The 15,998-nt window shown below is 40.8% G+C and overlaps 1 protein-coding gene across 1 annotated transcript; it reads left to right on the top strand.

The window, feature by feature from the left end:
* The first annotated feature begins 4,657 nt into the window (after positions 1-4,657).
* Positions 4,658-6,244, top strand: LOC148955608 (uncharacterized). Its single transcript, XM_089107793.1, has one exon. It carries the CDS (start codon positions 4,658-4,660, stop codon positions 6,242-6,244), a length of 1,587 nt encoding a protein of 528 aa, XP_088963919.1.
* The last annotated feature ends 9,754 nt before the right edge of the window (positions 6,245-15,998 follow it).

Below are 15,998 nucleotides of genomic sequence, written 5' to 3'. Positions count from 1 at the left end.
GTATTTATTGGCTAAATATTTATAGGATAAACATCCCTTTAAATAATTTTCATGTACTGTGACTGTTTCACGAAAACCTTATGAGTAAAACTGTTTGAGAAGATCGTAGTTTGTGAAGACTTCGTAATGTGCTGCTTTTTCAAAAACAGACAATAGGCTTTTGACCACTAGTAGATGTAGGGGTATTGCTGGCCGTTGCTCATTCTTCCCGCTATACAGGTCGATTTTGTAGCAATATCCGTCAGAAAAAACTAACATCCATGCTTTGTATCCAAAGCTATTCAATTTTGTAGATAAAAATTTTGCAGCTGTGACGACCAAAGAAAGGTTTTATTTTTACGTTCATCGTAAATTTTTCCTATAGAACGTTCCATATTGTTGAAGTTTAGTGTGACCTCACTATATATATGTGACCTCACTTTTGCCATTTTGTCACTATTCTGGAGCTCATTATAATTTTTAAAGTTGAGCTTTTTCTTAATCTTCAGAAACCTGTTGCGGTCTATTACTTGTAAAATTATAGGAATGACTATGTCATCTGACTTGGACCAGTACGTTCTCCACTGGGAAGGTGATGATATCCGTATAGCAGCACTATTTCCAAAAAAAATTGTCAAGCTCTTCAAAGCTCAATGTTAAGCTGATGTCACCATTCTGAGAAGCATATTGTGTTCTTCCCCATATGATCATAGCAAGAATAGTTTCTTCCTAGAACTGCCAAAAAGCTCAAATTTGGGCAAGCTTATCATGTGACTTCTGCCACTGTATACTAGCTTGTATAGTAACTTGGGCATTAGCTCATGCTTTTCACATGAGTGTCTAAGAAGGGAGTTTCTTCACTTGCTTATGGTGACAAACGTAGTAATGGTGTTCCAAATCTGACGGCGCCTGTATTCACTACTCTTTTTTTTACTGGTGTAACTGCGATGTCTTTTCTGGCAGGTGTTACGAGAGCTGGCATAAGAAAATTGTCTCCAAGGATACAAGTGCCTACGGAAATACTGCCAATTCATATATTGATTATCATTACGCAATCTTGACGGAGAGGATATAAGACGGAACTTTAGACGTAGTCTTTAACAGTAGCCTAAATGACGCTCTGCCTTTGTCATAGCGTAACCAGTACAAGCGGGGATTTCGTGTTCGCAATGTTCATCATAGACGCAAGAAAATCTCTTTTCAGTCTGACACTGAATAAGAAATGGTAACTTTTATTACGGCTAATCTTAAAAGTAAAATTTATTGCGGAAAGAAATTTGTGGCGATTTTTTAAAAACAGCCTAAAACCCCTCAAAATGGCGTCAGATCAAAATGAAAAGTGCCTCAATAGAATACCATGATCAGAACCTAGTACAAAAATATTACGGTCCCCCATCTTCAATAATAAGGAAAATCAATTTTTTTGGATAGGTAGCACTGTTTAGTCTCCTATTTTTTTCTTCTTTTTTCCCCCGGGAATAGTTGATTCCTAGAAGAACTTTTTTTTAATGTGTGAAGAATTTTTTTTTAATATGTCATTTAAAAGTAATTTTTCATATCTACATGCTGTTCATAAATTCTACCATCCGCTAGTGCCATATGGCACTAAAAATAAGACTTTGTTGGCCATTTTACAAGAAGTGGGGCTAGCAGGCTACCAGAACATCGTGCAAAGATTTTTAATGGCTTTTATAAAAGCTATTGCTCATATTTAAGTTCTTCCTATATATTTCACCATCTGCAAATACCAAATCAAACTATAAATGTCCCGTTTGGTGCCAAGTATCAAGTAGAAAAGCCAGGGCTTGTGGGCTACCAAGACTTCTTAGAGACCTGTCTAATAGCTCAATTGAAAGCAACTGCTCATATTTACATACTTTTAATCAAATTCTATCATCTGTAAATTCCATATAGCACTGAAATGGTAATTTTGGTGGCACTTTTTAAGCGGGAAAGCTCGGAAATATAAAACGGCACGATTACAATCGTACTGTTTCGTGGTCCAAAACCCTCAACTGGAGGCATACAAAAACCTCTTTTTTATACTCCCTCTCCTAGCTCCCTTAGTAAGCTTCAAAAATTGTCAGGCACTTTCTGTGCTATTTTTTAAGGGGTAGGGCTAACGGGCTACCAGATGACTGCAGACAAATGTTTTATAGCTCAAATAAAAGCTATTTCTCATATATACATTCTTATAAATTCCACCATCTTCAAGTTCCAAATGACACTAAAAATGGCACTTTTGGTGCCGTGCCTCAAGTTAAAATGTTGGGGCTAGTGGGTTAACAAAAACTTCTTAGAGAGATGTTTAATGGCTCATTTGAAAGCTATTGCTCATATCTACGTAATTTTGTTTATCGATTTTACCCACCATAAGTGCTATTTAGCACTAAAACGGCACTTTTGGGGCTACTTCTTAACTGAGAAAGTTTGGGAACATAAAATCGTACCATTGTAATAATTATGGCCCAAGGCCTTTAACTGGAGGTTTAAAGGAACTCCTCCCTTATACTCTCCTTCCCAGTCACCTTAATAAGTTTCAAAAATTTTCTGCTTACGATCAGGCTACTGCAACATTAGCAGGGCTAGCAGGCTACCACAGAGAGATATATCTCTTATAGAGATATATATGATTGCTCATTTAAAAGCTATTGCTCATATCTACGTTGTTTTCATATATTTTACCATTTGCTAGATTTCATAGATTTCAATGTTAACTTGTCTCTTAGGAAAATTCGCTAAGAACTCTTTGTCTTTAACACAGTCAGCTGAAATTGAGGCTCGTAAAGCGACTTTTAAGACAGCAAATTGTCAGTCAGGTATCAAAAGGAAGTATCTCCATAATTGTGAATTTTCAGAAGCATAGAAAAAAAACTATACAACTTTGATTGGATGTGTTTGGGGAAATGGTGGGCTTGAGACGGGCGTTAGTTGATCTCCAATCACTTTCAACTATTAAAAAAGTCACTAGCTCTTTCATTTTCTAATAGAATGAGCCCTTTTGAAGTTTCTACGACACAGCTTTCAATAAAAACCTTATATGCCCCCAGGGCATAACTTACAACCCTTGCCCCAAGGGCAGGAGGGGGGGGGGGCTGTCATCCTAAAAGATCTAATTTTCAGAACTTTCAACTGCGTTGAAGAAAAATGCTATCTCATAATTTTCACTGGATGTGTTTGGGAAAATGGTGGGCGTGAGAGGGGTGATAGTTACTCTTCAACTATTAAAAAGGGGACAAGCCTTTTGAATTTCCAATGGAATGAGCCCTTTTTCAAGTTTTTATGATAGCACTTTCTATAAGAAAACCTTATAGTGCCCCCAGGGCATAATTCACAACCCTTGCCCTGAAGACTCTGGGGGGAATGTCCTGCTCAAAGATCTAATTTCCGGACCTTTCAACTGCGTTGAACAAAATGGCCATCTAAAAATTCTGACCGGAAATGTTTGGGAAAATGGTGAGTGTGGTAGGGGTCTTAGTTGCCCACCAATCACTTTCGACTATTAAAAAGGGCACTAGCCCTTTCAATTTCCAATCGAATGAGCTCTTTTTGAAGTTTCTACGACAACCTATCTATAAAAAATTTATATTCCCCTAGGGCACAACTTATAACCCTTGTCCTGAGGGCTGTGAGGGGGGGGTTGTCATCCTCAAAGACCTAGTTTTCAGAACTTTCAACTACGTTGAACAAACTGGCAAAAAGAAAATTTTCATTGCATGTGTTTGGGGGAAAGGTGGGCGTGAGAGAGGGGTTAATTGCCCTCCAATCACTTTCGACTATTAAAAAGGGCACTAGCCTTTTGAATTTCTAATCGGATGAGCCCTTTTTGAAGTTTTTACAACAACACTTTCTATAAGAACCTTATATGCCCCAGGGTATAGCTTACAACCCTTGCCCTGAGGGCTAGGAAGGGGGGGGGGTTGTCCTCCTCAAAAACACAATTTCCATCTGGAAATCAACTACCCTCAACAAAATGGCTATCTCAAAATTTTGATTGGATTCGTTTTGGGAAATGGTAGTTGTAGAAGGGGTGTTAGTTGCCTTCCAATCATATGCGACTATTAAAAAGGACATTAGCCATTCCAATTTCCGATTGAATGAGCTCTTTTTCAAGTTTTTACGACAACTCCTTCGATACGAAGTTCCCTGGTCTAAAGAAAAAAAATAATACATTCTGCCAACATCGTTCTTTACTTAAGCAGCGCGATTGCGCTGCCTATGAAAAATGTCTAGCCTTTCAATCACTTTTGACAATTTAAAAGGGCACTAGCCCTTTCAATTTCCAATCGAATGAGCAGTTTTTGAGTTTCTACGACAACACTTTCTATAAACACTTTATATTCCCCCGGAGACCCAGTCTCTGGGGGTCTTAAATAGCCGGTGCACCCTTGTCTTGGGCATATAAATACGGACAGAGGAGGAGGTGAGCCCCTCTGATAGCGATCTTGCTGGGCCCACCGGCGCGTGGATATGTCCCGAAGACGTTAAACTCACCCCCAGTAATGGGATAAATTGCTTGGTGACGCCGTGATGCCAAGTGGGATGATCCTCCCAGCGAGGACAACTGCGAAGAGCGGAAGACACACTCAAGGGTGTCAACGGTCCCGGCTAGAAGCAGAGAGGATTGGCTTGCCGTTGCTTCAAAAGCTAGCCAAGAGACTTTTTCTCTTTATGAATTATGACTAGGCAATCAATGAGAACACGAAATAGGGCTACCGCGTCCGGGGAAACCGACGGACGAGCTACCAAGTCCGGGGAAACTGACGGACAAGCTACCGCATCCGGGGCAACCGATGTATTGACAGCCAACAGCGTTGGAAACGAATCAAGGCAACGTTTGACAAGTCCGTCACAAACGGACGCTAGACCGGTTTTATCTACAAAAATCACCACCAGAATCTGCACTTTAAATCTTCGGACACTTTCGAAACCAGGAAAGAAAGATATGCTCCTCCGTGAAGCAAACCGCTACAATTGGGACATCATCGGCCTCTCAGAGACTCATCTACCAGGTATCAGCGAAGAACAGATAGGAGACGCAACCCTCCTGCTTTCTGGAAGACAAGACGGAACACACAGACAAGGAGTCGCCTTTTTGCTGACAAAAGCAGCAAGGAAATCTCTTCTATCAGTGGTGTCTGTCTCGGAGAGATTAATGATGATCCGACTCAAAAGCAAGTTCAAAAACCTCTCTGTGGTACAGGTCTATGCTCCGGATTTATCAAGGTCAGACGAAGAGTTGGAATATTTCTACTCTCAGCTCCAGAGCCTTGTCAACACCATTCCAAAGAAAGACATCGTGTTAGTCCTCGGGGACTTCAATGCCACTGTGGGGAGTGACAATAGCGGAAATGAAGCTGTCATGGGCACGTTTGGGATTGGAAAGATCAACAGCAGAGGAGAACGACTCACTGAATTCTGCCGAGATAACGAGCTTTTTATCACAAACACAATGTTCAAGCACAGACGAAAGAGAAAAGTCACGTGGTGGTCCCCCGATGGAAGGACTGCCAACATCATAGATTATATACTGGTATCCAGCCGATGGAAATCTTCATTCACAGACACAGTGACGCTAGGAGGTGGGAATTTTGATAGTGATCACAATCTCCTCATGTCATCGCTTTGCCTAAGATTAAAGGCCATTGTCAAACCGAAACAAAAAGGTCCAAGATACCGGATAGAAGCCCTTAAAGACCTTAAGACGAGACAAGAGTACAGAATGCAACTCAACGAACGACTGTCAAAGACCTTGCAAGAAACACCTGATCTGCTGACTCCAGCCGACATCGATCTACTTGTTTCGCAAAGCAGCCTGGCCGTATGCGAGACACCTGAGATCGTCCTCGGCCGTAAATCTGCAGAAGACAAGCCATGGATTACCCAGGAGATTATTGATATGTGTACCGAGACACGAACTCTCCAAAACAAGCAAGATCGAGAAAGCAAGGATAGATTCAAAAACCTTAAACGTCAAATTGAGAAGAAAACCCGCCAAGTACTAAAAGACATGATTACTGAAAAATGTCGGCAGTATGAGGAGGACTCCCGTAGGGGTAACTCATACCTCATGTTCAAACGTGCTAGAGGGCTGACAAACCGCAAAGAAGCGAAGTGCCTCGATCTCTTAGATAAAAATGGACACAAAATCACTACTTGTGTCGGAATCCGAGATCGCTGGAAAGAACACTTCCAGGAAAAGCTTAATCTCACAGTAAACCCAGATCCTGAAGTGCTTCGAAAGTTCCCAGCACACAGAGATTAAGGTCACCCCCACCACCCTTAAGGTCAGAAGTAGAAGCCCACTCAAATCCCTCAAGTCAAATAAGGCACCCGGAATAGACGGTATACAGGCAGAACTGCTAAAAGTGGAATCTGATATCGTCGTTGATCTGTACCACAAAATAGTAACAGCTGTATGGGAAATAAAATACTTCCCCGAGTCTTGGTCGAAATCTGCCATAGTGCCCTTGCACAAGAAAGGATCTAAAAGTAACTGCGAAAACTACAGACCCATATCGCTTACTTGCCAACCAGCTAAAATCCTTACGAAAATTCTCCTTGATCGGATCAGAAACCTGACAAGACACGTAATCCCTGAATATCAAGCTGGCTTCCGTCAAAACCGATAAACCATAGACCAAATTTTTGTGATCAGACAGATTATGCAAAGATACCTGGAATTCGGGAAAGAGCTATACCAGCTGTTTATCGATTTCAAACAAGCTTTCGATCTAATTTGGCGAGATGGCCTATGGCACATCCTGGCACACTACGGTATTCCCATTGACATTATTGACATTATCAAGGGCATGTACGAGAAGTCAAGAAGCATGGTGCAGACCAGCGAAGGCTTTACTGAAGAATTCTCAACCTCTTCAGGAGTGCTGCAAGGATGCCTACTCTCCCCCACTCTGTTCTGCCTATTCCTGAATGCTGTACTGGCACTGGTGCCCAATGACACGGGAGCACTCATGAGTGGACACCCCTTTGACTTACTTGCATACGCTGATGACATTAATTGCCTTAGCGAACAACTAGAGGAACTGAAGTCAAGTGCTAATGATATTGATCATGCAGCTAGTTCCTTTGGGAAGAAAATCAATGCTAACAATACAAAAGCTATAAAGGTAACGCGGCATATATATACAGGCCTTCAACCCAGAAAATTTTTGATCCTGGGGTAAGATATGGAGTGGTTTTACCTTTTGGTTTACATAGTAAGTTAGCTTAGTACCAAAAACGACTCCTCAAAAGACATTAAACGACGCCTCGCCCTTGCCTCAGCATGCTTCAAGTCATTGCGATCGATCTGGAAAAACAAACATCTGTCGCTGAAACTAAAAACACGCCTTTTTGAGCTCTTGTGGTTCCAATAGCAACGTACGGAGCAGAGACATGGACCTTGAAAGCAGAAGACAAACGCCAGTTGGCGGCCTTTGAAACAAATCCCTAAGGAAGCTTGCTGGCATCACCTACCTTGACCGAATATCAAACGAACGGCTATTGTCTTCGCTCAACTATTCCCAGACCATCATGCAGACCATCCAGCTTCAACAGCTTCGATGGTTAGGCCACGTTCAGTTGATGTCTCCAGCCCAACTTCCAAAAATTTCGTTTGAAGGAAGGATTGATGCCTCCCACCCAAAAGGACGACCTCCCAAGCGATGGAGGGAAAACTTTCCCAGCTATCCCCTGTCGGTACTCCTTCGGACTGCAGCGAACAGGGAATCGTATAAGAAGCTTTGCCATAGTTCAGTCAGAGGAGAAGCCCCGAGTCGGCCAATCCGGCCGGATGGGAGTTCAGTAAGTAAGTAAGTAAGTAAGAGCATATATTACAACAATCCAATCGAATGAGCTCTTTTTGAAGTTTCTACGACAACGCTATCTATAAAAACCTTATATGCCCCCAGAGCATAACTTACAACCCTTTCCCTGCGGGCTGTGGGGGGGGGGTGTCATCCTTAAAGACCTAGTTTCCAGAACTTTCCACTACGTTGAACAAAATGGCTCTCTTAAAATTTTGATTGGATGTGTTTGGGGAAATGGTGGGCGTGAGAGGTGCGTTAGTTGCTATCCAATAGCTCTTAACTATTAAAATAGGCACTAGACCTTTCAATTCCCAATCGGATGAGCCTTTTTGAAGTTTCTACGACAACCCTGTCTATAAAAACTTTATATGCCCCAGGGCCTAACTTACAACCCTTTCCCTGAGGGCTGTGACGGGGTTGTCATCCTCAAAGACACAGATTGGATGTGTTTGGATAAATGGTGGGCGTGGAAGGGGTTTTATTTGCCTTCTAATCACTTTTGACTATTAATAAAGCCACTAGCCATTTCAACTTCTAATGGAATGAGCCCTTTTTAAAGTTTCTACAACCACGCTTTGCATAAAAACCTTATGTTCCCCCAATATATATCATACAACCCTTGCTCTGAGGGCTGTGTGGGGGTTGTCATCCATAAAGACCTGATTTCCTGAATTTTCAACTATGTTGAACAAAATGGCAATCTCAAAATTTTGATTGGATTTGTTTGGGGAAATGTTGGGCATGAAAGGGGGGTTGGTTGCCCTTCAATTCCTTTCGACTATTAAAAAGGGCACTAACCCTTTGAATTTCCAATTGAATGAGCCTTTTTTTTAAGTTTCTTTGACAACGCTTCTTAAAAAAAACTTTATATGCCCCCAGGGCGTAACTTACAACCCTTGCCCTGAGGGCTGTGGGGGAGTGTCCTCCTTAAAAACAGAAATTCTATTTGGAAATCAACTACGCTGAACAAAAAGGTTGGATCAAAATTTTTATTGTATGTGTTTGGGGAAATGGTGGGAATGGAAGGGTTGGTAGTTGCCTTCCAATCACTTTCGACTATTAAAAAGGGCACAAGCCACTCCAATTTCCAATCGAATGAGCCCTTTTCGAAGTTTCTACGACAACTCCTTCGATACGAAGTGCCCTGGTCTAAAGAAAAAAAATAACACTTTGTGCCAACATCGTTTTTTACTTAGGCAGCGCGATTGCACTGCCTATGATGGATTAGTGTGGTAGTAGTAGCAGCAGTAAAAGCTGTCCTGGCTAAGTGGATGTGCGCTGGGTTGAGAATTCTTTGTCCAAGGTGCACAGGTTCGATCCATGGCGTGGCCAGTTATTTCGGTTTGGGACGCGGGTCAGTGGTCTAACTCTGTAAGCTTAGCCAGAGTCGACTCAGCTCTAAATGGGTAACAGGAGAAATCTGGGGAAGGTAAGCAGGAAGGGTGTACGAAAGCACAGGATGGCTAGCCCCCAGCCCCCATTGCACTCCCTGGCTGAAGGGCCAGGGACACCGCTGGTTTGGACCTTAAGGGTCTAGTGCCGTCATACTTACTTACCTAATAGCAGCAGTAGTGGTAGTTGTAGTAGTAGTGGTAGCTTGGAGACATTCCCACTTTGATAATCTCCCTTATCATTTTCGGAAAGTACCAAGCTAATATACTAAGTCATTTCTGATTCACACCCTTTTTACAATCCGTATACATATTACGTGTTTTGATTTAGTTCAACATTTCTCTCAACATTCTCTGAAAGGCTCACCTGAATACCCTTTACGTTTTTGGAAATTAAAGTTCAAACATGCACGTGTTTCTTAATAGCATATACTATAAGTAAACAATAATCGAATTACCTAACTTACAGTCCTTGCTTGAGGATTGTAAGGAGGTTGACATCCCCAAATACATAAGTACTGGACCTTTCAACGATATTATACAAAAAAGCTCTCTTAAAATTTTGATCAGATGTATTTTGAGGAAGTATAGGCTTGTGAGGGAGGGGTTGATTGCCCTCTATTCACTTTTGCCTCTTAAAAAGAGCAATAGAACTTCTGACTTCCAATCAAATGAGCTTCATCTGACTAAAACGTTATAAGACTACCTGTTCTATAAAAACTTATATGCCTCGGGGCCTAACTTACAACCCTTGCCCTGGTCCTCTAGGGGACTGTATCCACCCTGAAGATATTTTAATATGCTCTTTGGATTATTGTGAAGAAAATAGCCATCTCACAATATCGATCAGAAGCGTTTGGAGAAATTAATTCGTCAGGTAGGGGGGAGACTAGTTACCCTCCATCATTTTTGACAATTAAAAGAGAACTAGAACTTCAGATTTCCAATCAAATGAGTCTCCTCTAAAGTTTACACAACCATCTCTTCCATAAGAGCCCTATTTGCCCCTGGGGAATAACTTATAACTTATAATCTTTGTCCCCAGACTCTGAGGGGTTGTGTCAAGCCCAAAGACCTTGTTATGTGATTAATTTTCAAAAATTTTTCCGCAAAATAAGTTTTTCAAAGAAAAGTAAAGAACTCCATTAAACAAAAAATGAGCAAAAATAAAATCAAATAATCTACCAAGCTCGAAACTACCACAAATCAGCATCGATAAACCCCTATGCCTTCCCAAGGCCAGAACAAAATTTGCACTTGAAAAAATTGCTACTGAAAAAAATATAAATGTTTTTACTTTTATAACTTTGATAAATTAAATAATTTTAACATTTGAATTACTAAATATCAGTATATGTATATTAAACTGACAATGCACATTCATTTGTATTTTTTCAGTAAAATGCAAATTTTGTTCTGGCCTTGGGAAAGCATAGGGGTTTTGTGCCCAACTTTTGTTAATTTCTGCTCGTTTTGAGTTTGACTCGGTGATTTTTTTTTAGTTTTTGTTCGTTTTGGGTTTCATTTATTTATCTATGCTGATTTGTGGTAGTTTCGAGCTTGGTAGATTATTTGATTTTATATTTGCTCATTTTTTGTTTAATGGAGTTCTTTACTTTTCTTTGAAAAACTTATTAAGTAGAAAAAGTTTTTTTTAATTAATTTCTGTTCGTTTTATATTGACATAGTCTTTTCAGGGAAAAAGAAAATAACACTTTAAATCTTTTCGTTTTTGTATGCTGCTATTTGTATGCTGGAGAAAAAATTTCAGCAATTTTTAACAACATACACCATTTTAAAAATCTGGACACAAATAGTACTGTTTAACTTAGTTCCATACCTCCTCTTGACCTGAAATGGAAAACTTGATACCATTCGCAAAAAAATCTGTTTACTTTCTTTGATAGCTTGGATACACTATTTTTATTTGGTTAATTTTAAGAGCAGAAGTAGCCTCGAAAGTTTGAAAATAATACCCTCAGTCGTTCTTGGGATACTGCTGAGATGCCTTATTGGGAAATAGCATTCTCACAGTGCAGTTTGATTTAATCTTAAGGCAACATTTAGTTTTTAAACATAATGGGCCAATGGGAGGTTGGGAGTGGAAGGGGGATTAGTGACCTGCCAATCACTTTCAGCTATTAGCAAGGGCATCAACCCTTTCTATTTCCAATCGAATGAGAACCTTTCGAAGTTCCAACGACAACTCCTTCGATACGAAGTGCCCTGGTCTAAACAACAAAACAAAAAATATTACTAATCACTTTCGACTATTAAAAAGGGCACTAGCCTTTGAATTTCCAATCGAATTAGCCTTTTTTGAAGTTTCTACGACAGTGCCTTCTATAAAAACCTTATATACGACCAGGGCATAACTTAAAACCCTTGCCCTGAGAGTTGTGGGAGAGTGTCCTTCTCAAAAAAATATTTTCTATCTGGAAATCAACTAGCCTACGCTAAACAAAATGGCTATCTCAAAATTTTGATTGGATGTGGTTGGGTGAATGATGGACGTGGGGGGGGGGTATTTACCCTTCAATAAGTTTCTACTATCAAAAAGGGCACTAGCCCTTTGAATTTCCAATCAAATGAGCCCCTTTTGAAGTTTCTATGACATCGCTTTCTATAAAAACCTTATATACCCCAGGACATAACTTAAAACCCTTGCCGTGAGGGTTGTTGGGGAGTGTCCTCCTAAAAAAAACATATTTTATACCTAGAAATCAACTACGCTGAACAAAATGGCTATATCAAAATTTTGATTGGATGTGTTGGGGGAAATTATGGGCATGAGGGAGGGGCTAGTTCCCCTCCAATCACTTTCGACTTTTAAGAAGAGAACTAGCCCTTTAAATTTCCAATCGAATGAGCCTGTTTTGAAGTTTCTACGACAACACCTTCCTATAAATCCTTATATGCCCCTAGGGCTTAACTTAAAACCCTTGCCTGGAGGGTTTTTGGGGAGTGTCCTCCTAAAAAACATATTTTCTATCTGGAAATCAACTACGCTGAACAAAATGGCTATCTCAAAATTTTGATTGGTTGTGTTTGGGGGAGTGATGGGCTTTGGGGGGGGGGGAGCTAGTTGCCCTCCAATCTCTTTCGAATTTTAAAAAGGGCAATAGCCCTTTGAATTTCCAACCGAATGAGCCTGTTTTGAAGTTTCTACGACAACGCCTTCTATAAAAAAACCTTATATGCCCCCAGGGCGTAACTTAAAACCTTTGCCCTGAAGGTTTCGGAGGAGTGTCCTCCTCAAAAACATATTTTCTTTCTGGAAATCAACTACGCTGAACAAAATGCCTATCTAACAATTTTGATTGGATGTTTTTGGAGGAATGATGGGCGTGGCGAGGGGGGGGGGGCTAGTTGCCCTCCACTCACTTTCGACTTTTAAAAAGGGCAAACGCCCTTTGAATTTCCAATCGAATGACCCTGTTTTGAAGTTTCTACGACAACATCTTCTATAAAAACCTTATATGCCCCCAGGGCATAACTTAAAACCCTTGACCCGAGGGTTGTGGGGGAGTTTCCTCCTCAAAAAGATATTTTCTATCTGGAAATCGGCTACGCTGACAAAATGCCTATCTAAAAATTTTGATTGGATGTGTTTGGGGGAATAATGGGCGTGGCGGAGGGGGGGCTAGTTGCCCTCCAATCTCTTCCAACTATTAAAAAGGGCAAATGCCCTTTGAATTTGCAATCGAATGAGCAATCGAATGTTTTGAAGTTTCTACGACAACACCTTCTGTAAAAGAATTACATGCCCCCAGGGCATAACTTAAAACCCTTGCCCTGAGAGTTGTGGGAGAGTGTCCTTCTCAAAAACATATTTTATATTTGGAAATCAACTAGCCTACGCTAAACAAAATGGCTATCTCAAAATTTTGATTGGATGTGTTTGGGTGAATGATGGACGTGGGGGGGAGTAGTTACCCTTCAATAAGTTTCTACTATCAAAAAGGGCACTAGCCCTTTGAATTTCCAATCAAATGAGCCCCTTTTGAAGTTTCTATGACATCGCTTTCTATAAAAACCTTATATACCCCAGGACATAACTTAAAACCCTTGCCGTGAGGGTTGTTGGGGAGTGTCCTCCTAAAAAAACATATTTTATACCTAGAAATCAACTACGCTGAACAAAATGGTTATATCAAAATTTTGATTGGATGTGTTGGGGGAAATTATGGGCATGGGGGAGGGGCTAGTTCCCCTCCAATCACTTTCGACTTTTAAGAAGAGAACTAGCCCTTTAAATTTCCAATCGAATGAGCCTGTTTTGAAGTTTCTACGACAACACCTTCCTATAAATCCTTATATACCCCATAGGGCATAACTTAAAACCCTTGCCCTGTGGGTTGTGGGGGTGTGTCCACCTAAAAAACATTTTTTCTATCGTTAAAAAATCTCTGCTTAAAAAAATGGTTATATCAAAATTTTTATTGTATGTTTTGGGGGGAACGATGGGCGTGAGGGAGGGGGGCTAGTTGCCCTCCAATCACATTCTATTATTAAAAAGGGCAATAGCCCTTTGAGTTTCCAATCGAATGAGCCTGTTTGAAATTTCTACGACAACGCCTTCTATAAAAACCTTATATGCCCCCAGGGCGTAACTTAAAACCTTTTCCCTGAGGGTTGTGGGGGAGAGTCCTCCTCAATAACATATTTTCTTACTGGAAATCTACTACTCTGAACCAAATGCCTATCTCAAATTTTTTATTGGTTGTTTTTGAAGGAATGAGGGGCGTGGCGAGGGGGGGGAGGCTAATTGACCTCCACTCACTTTCGACTACTAAAAAGGGCAAAAGCCCTTTGAATTTCCAATTGAATGACCCTGTTTTGAAGTTTCTACAACCACCCGGTCTACAAAAATCTTATATGACCCCAGGACATAACTTAAAACCCTCGCCCTGGGATTTGTAGAGGAGTGTCCTCCTCGAAAAGATATTTTCTATCTGCAAATCAGCTACGCTGACAAAAAGCCTATCTCAAAGTTTTGATTGGATGTGTTTGGGGAAATAATGGGCGTGGGGGGGGGGGGGCTAGTTGCCCTCCAATCCCTTTCGACTATTAAAAAGGGCACATGCCCTTAGAATTTGCAATCGAATGAGCAATCGAATGTTTTGAAGTTTCTACGACAATACCTTCTGTAAAAGACTTACATGCCCCCAGGGCATAACTTAAAACCCTTGCCCTGAGGGTTGTGGGGGAGTGTCCTCCTCAAACACCTATTTTCTATCAGGTAATCAACTACGTTGAACAAAATGGCTATCTCACAATTTTGATTGGATGTGTTTGGGGGAAAGATGGGCGTGGGGGGGGCGAGTTGACCTCCAATCCCTTTGGACTATTAAAAAGGGCACTAACCCTTTGAATTTGCAATCAAATGAACCTTTTTTGAAGTTTCTACGACAACTCCTTCTAGAAAAACCTTATATGCCCCCAGGACATAACTTGCTCTGAGGGTTGTGGGGGTGTGTCCTCCTCAAAAATACATTTTCTATCTTGAAATCAACTACGCTGAACAAAATGGCTATCTCAAAATTTTGATTGGATGTGTTTGGGGGAAGTATGGGAGTGTAGGGGGGCTAGTTGCCCTCCAATCACTTTCAACTATTAAAAAGGGCACTAGCCCTTTGAATTTCCAGTTGAAAGAACCTGTTTGAAGTTTCTACGACAACACCTTCTATAAAAACCTTATATGCCCCCAGGGCATAACTTAAAACTCTTGCCCTGAGGGTTGTGGGGGAGTGTATTCCTAAAAAACACATTTTCTATCTGGAAATCAACTACGCTAAACAAAATGGCTATCTCAAAATTTCGATTGGATATGTTTGGGAGAATGATTGGCGTGAGGGGGGCGGCTAGTTGCCCTCCAATCACTTTCGACTATTAAAAAGGGCACTAGAACTCTCGATTTCTAATCGAATGAGCCCTTTTTGAAGTCTCTACGACGACCCCTTCTATATGAAAGGCCCTACTTTAAAGAAAAAAAAAATAATAAACTGTACATTGTCAACATTGATCTTATATGCCCTCAGGACATAACTCAAAACCCTTGCTCTGAGGGTTGTGGGGGAGTGTCCTCCTCAAAAAGATATTTTCTATCTGAAAATTAACTACGCTGAACAAAATGGCTATCTCAAAATTTTGATTGGACGTATTTGGGGGAATGACGGGCGTGGGGGGGGGGCTAGTTACCTTCCAATCACTTTCGACTATTAAAAAGGGCACTAGCAACTCCAATTTCCAATTGAATGATTCTTTTTCGAAGTTTTTACGACAACTCCTTCGATACGAAGTGCTCGGGTATGGAGAAAAAAAAAACAACAAAAAAACAACACATTGTGCCCACATCGTTCTTTACTTAGGCAGCGCTAACACGCTGCCTATCATCTTTGGGCTGTTTTTGAACAACTGGCAATTATCTCAAAGTTTCTATCGGATGCATTTGGGACAAATAAGCCGTGAGGGGAAGGGGGCTAGTTACCCTCCAATCACTTTCAGCTTTAAAAAGGGCACTAAAACTTTTGATATCCATTTCAATAAGGCCCCTCAGAAATTTATGCTACCACCCTTTCCATAAGAACCTCATATGCCCCTGAGACAAAATTTACAACCCTTGCTCTAAGGGCTGTGGGAAGGGGGGCGGGGAGTGGTCATTTACAAAGACATAATTATTGGACCTTTCAACTACGCTGAACAAAAATGCTATTTTAAAATTTTAATTGGATGTATTTGGGGAAATAATGGGCGTTGAGAGGGGGGCTGGCTGCCCTCCAACCTTTTTTGACTATTAAAAAGGGCACTAGAACTT

The sequence above is a fragment of the Artemia sp. Qi Xiang Cuo genome, chromosome 2 (assembly GCF_049724085.1).
Source record: "Artemia sp. Qi Xiang Cuo chromosome 2, ASM4972408v1, whole genome shotgun sequence".
NCBI lineage: Eukaryota > Metazoa > Arthropoda > Branchiopoda > Anostraca > Artemiidae > Artemia > Artemia sp. Qi Xiang Cuo.
Note: the sequence above shows the minus strand (reverse complement) of the source record. Positions and strands in the feature narration are given on the sequence as shown.

Coding starts and splice junctions, on each gene's coding strand:
- LOC148955608 (XM_089107793.1), top strand. CDS start 4,658: ATGACTAGGCAATCAATGAGAACACGAAATAGGGCTACCGCGTCCGGG.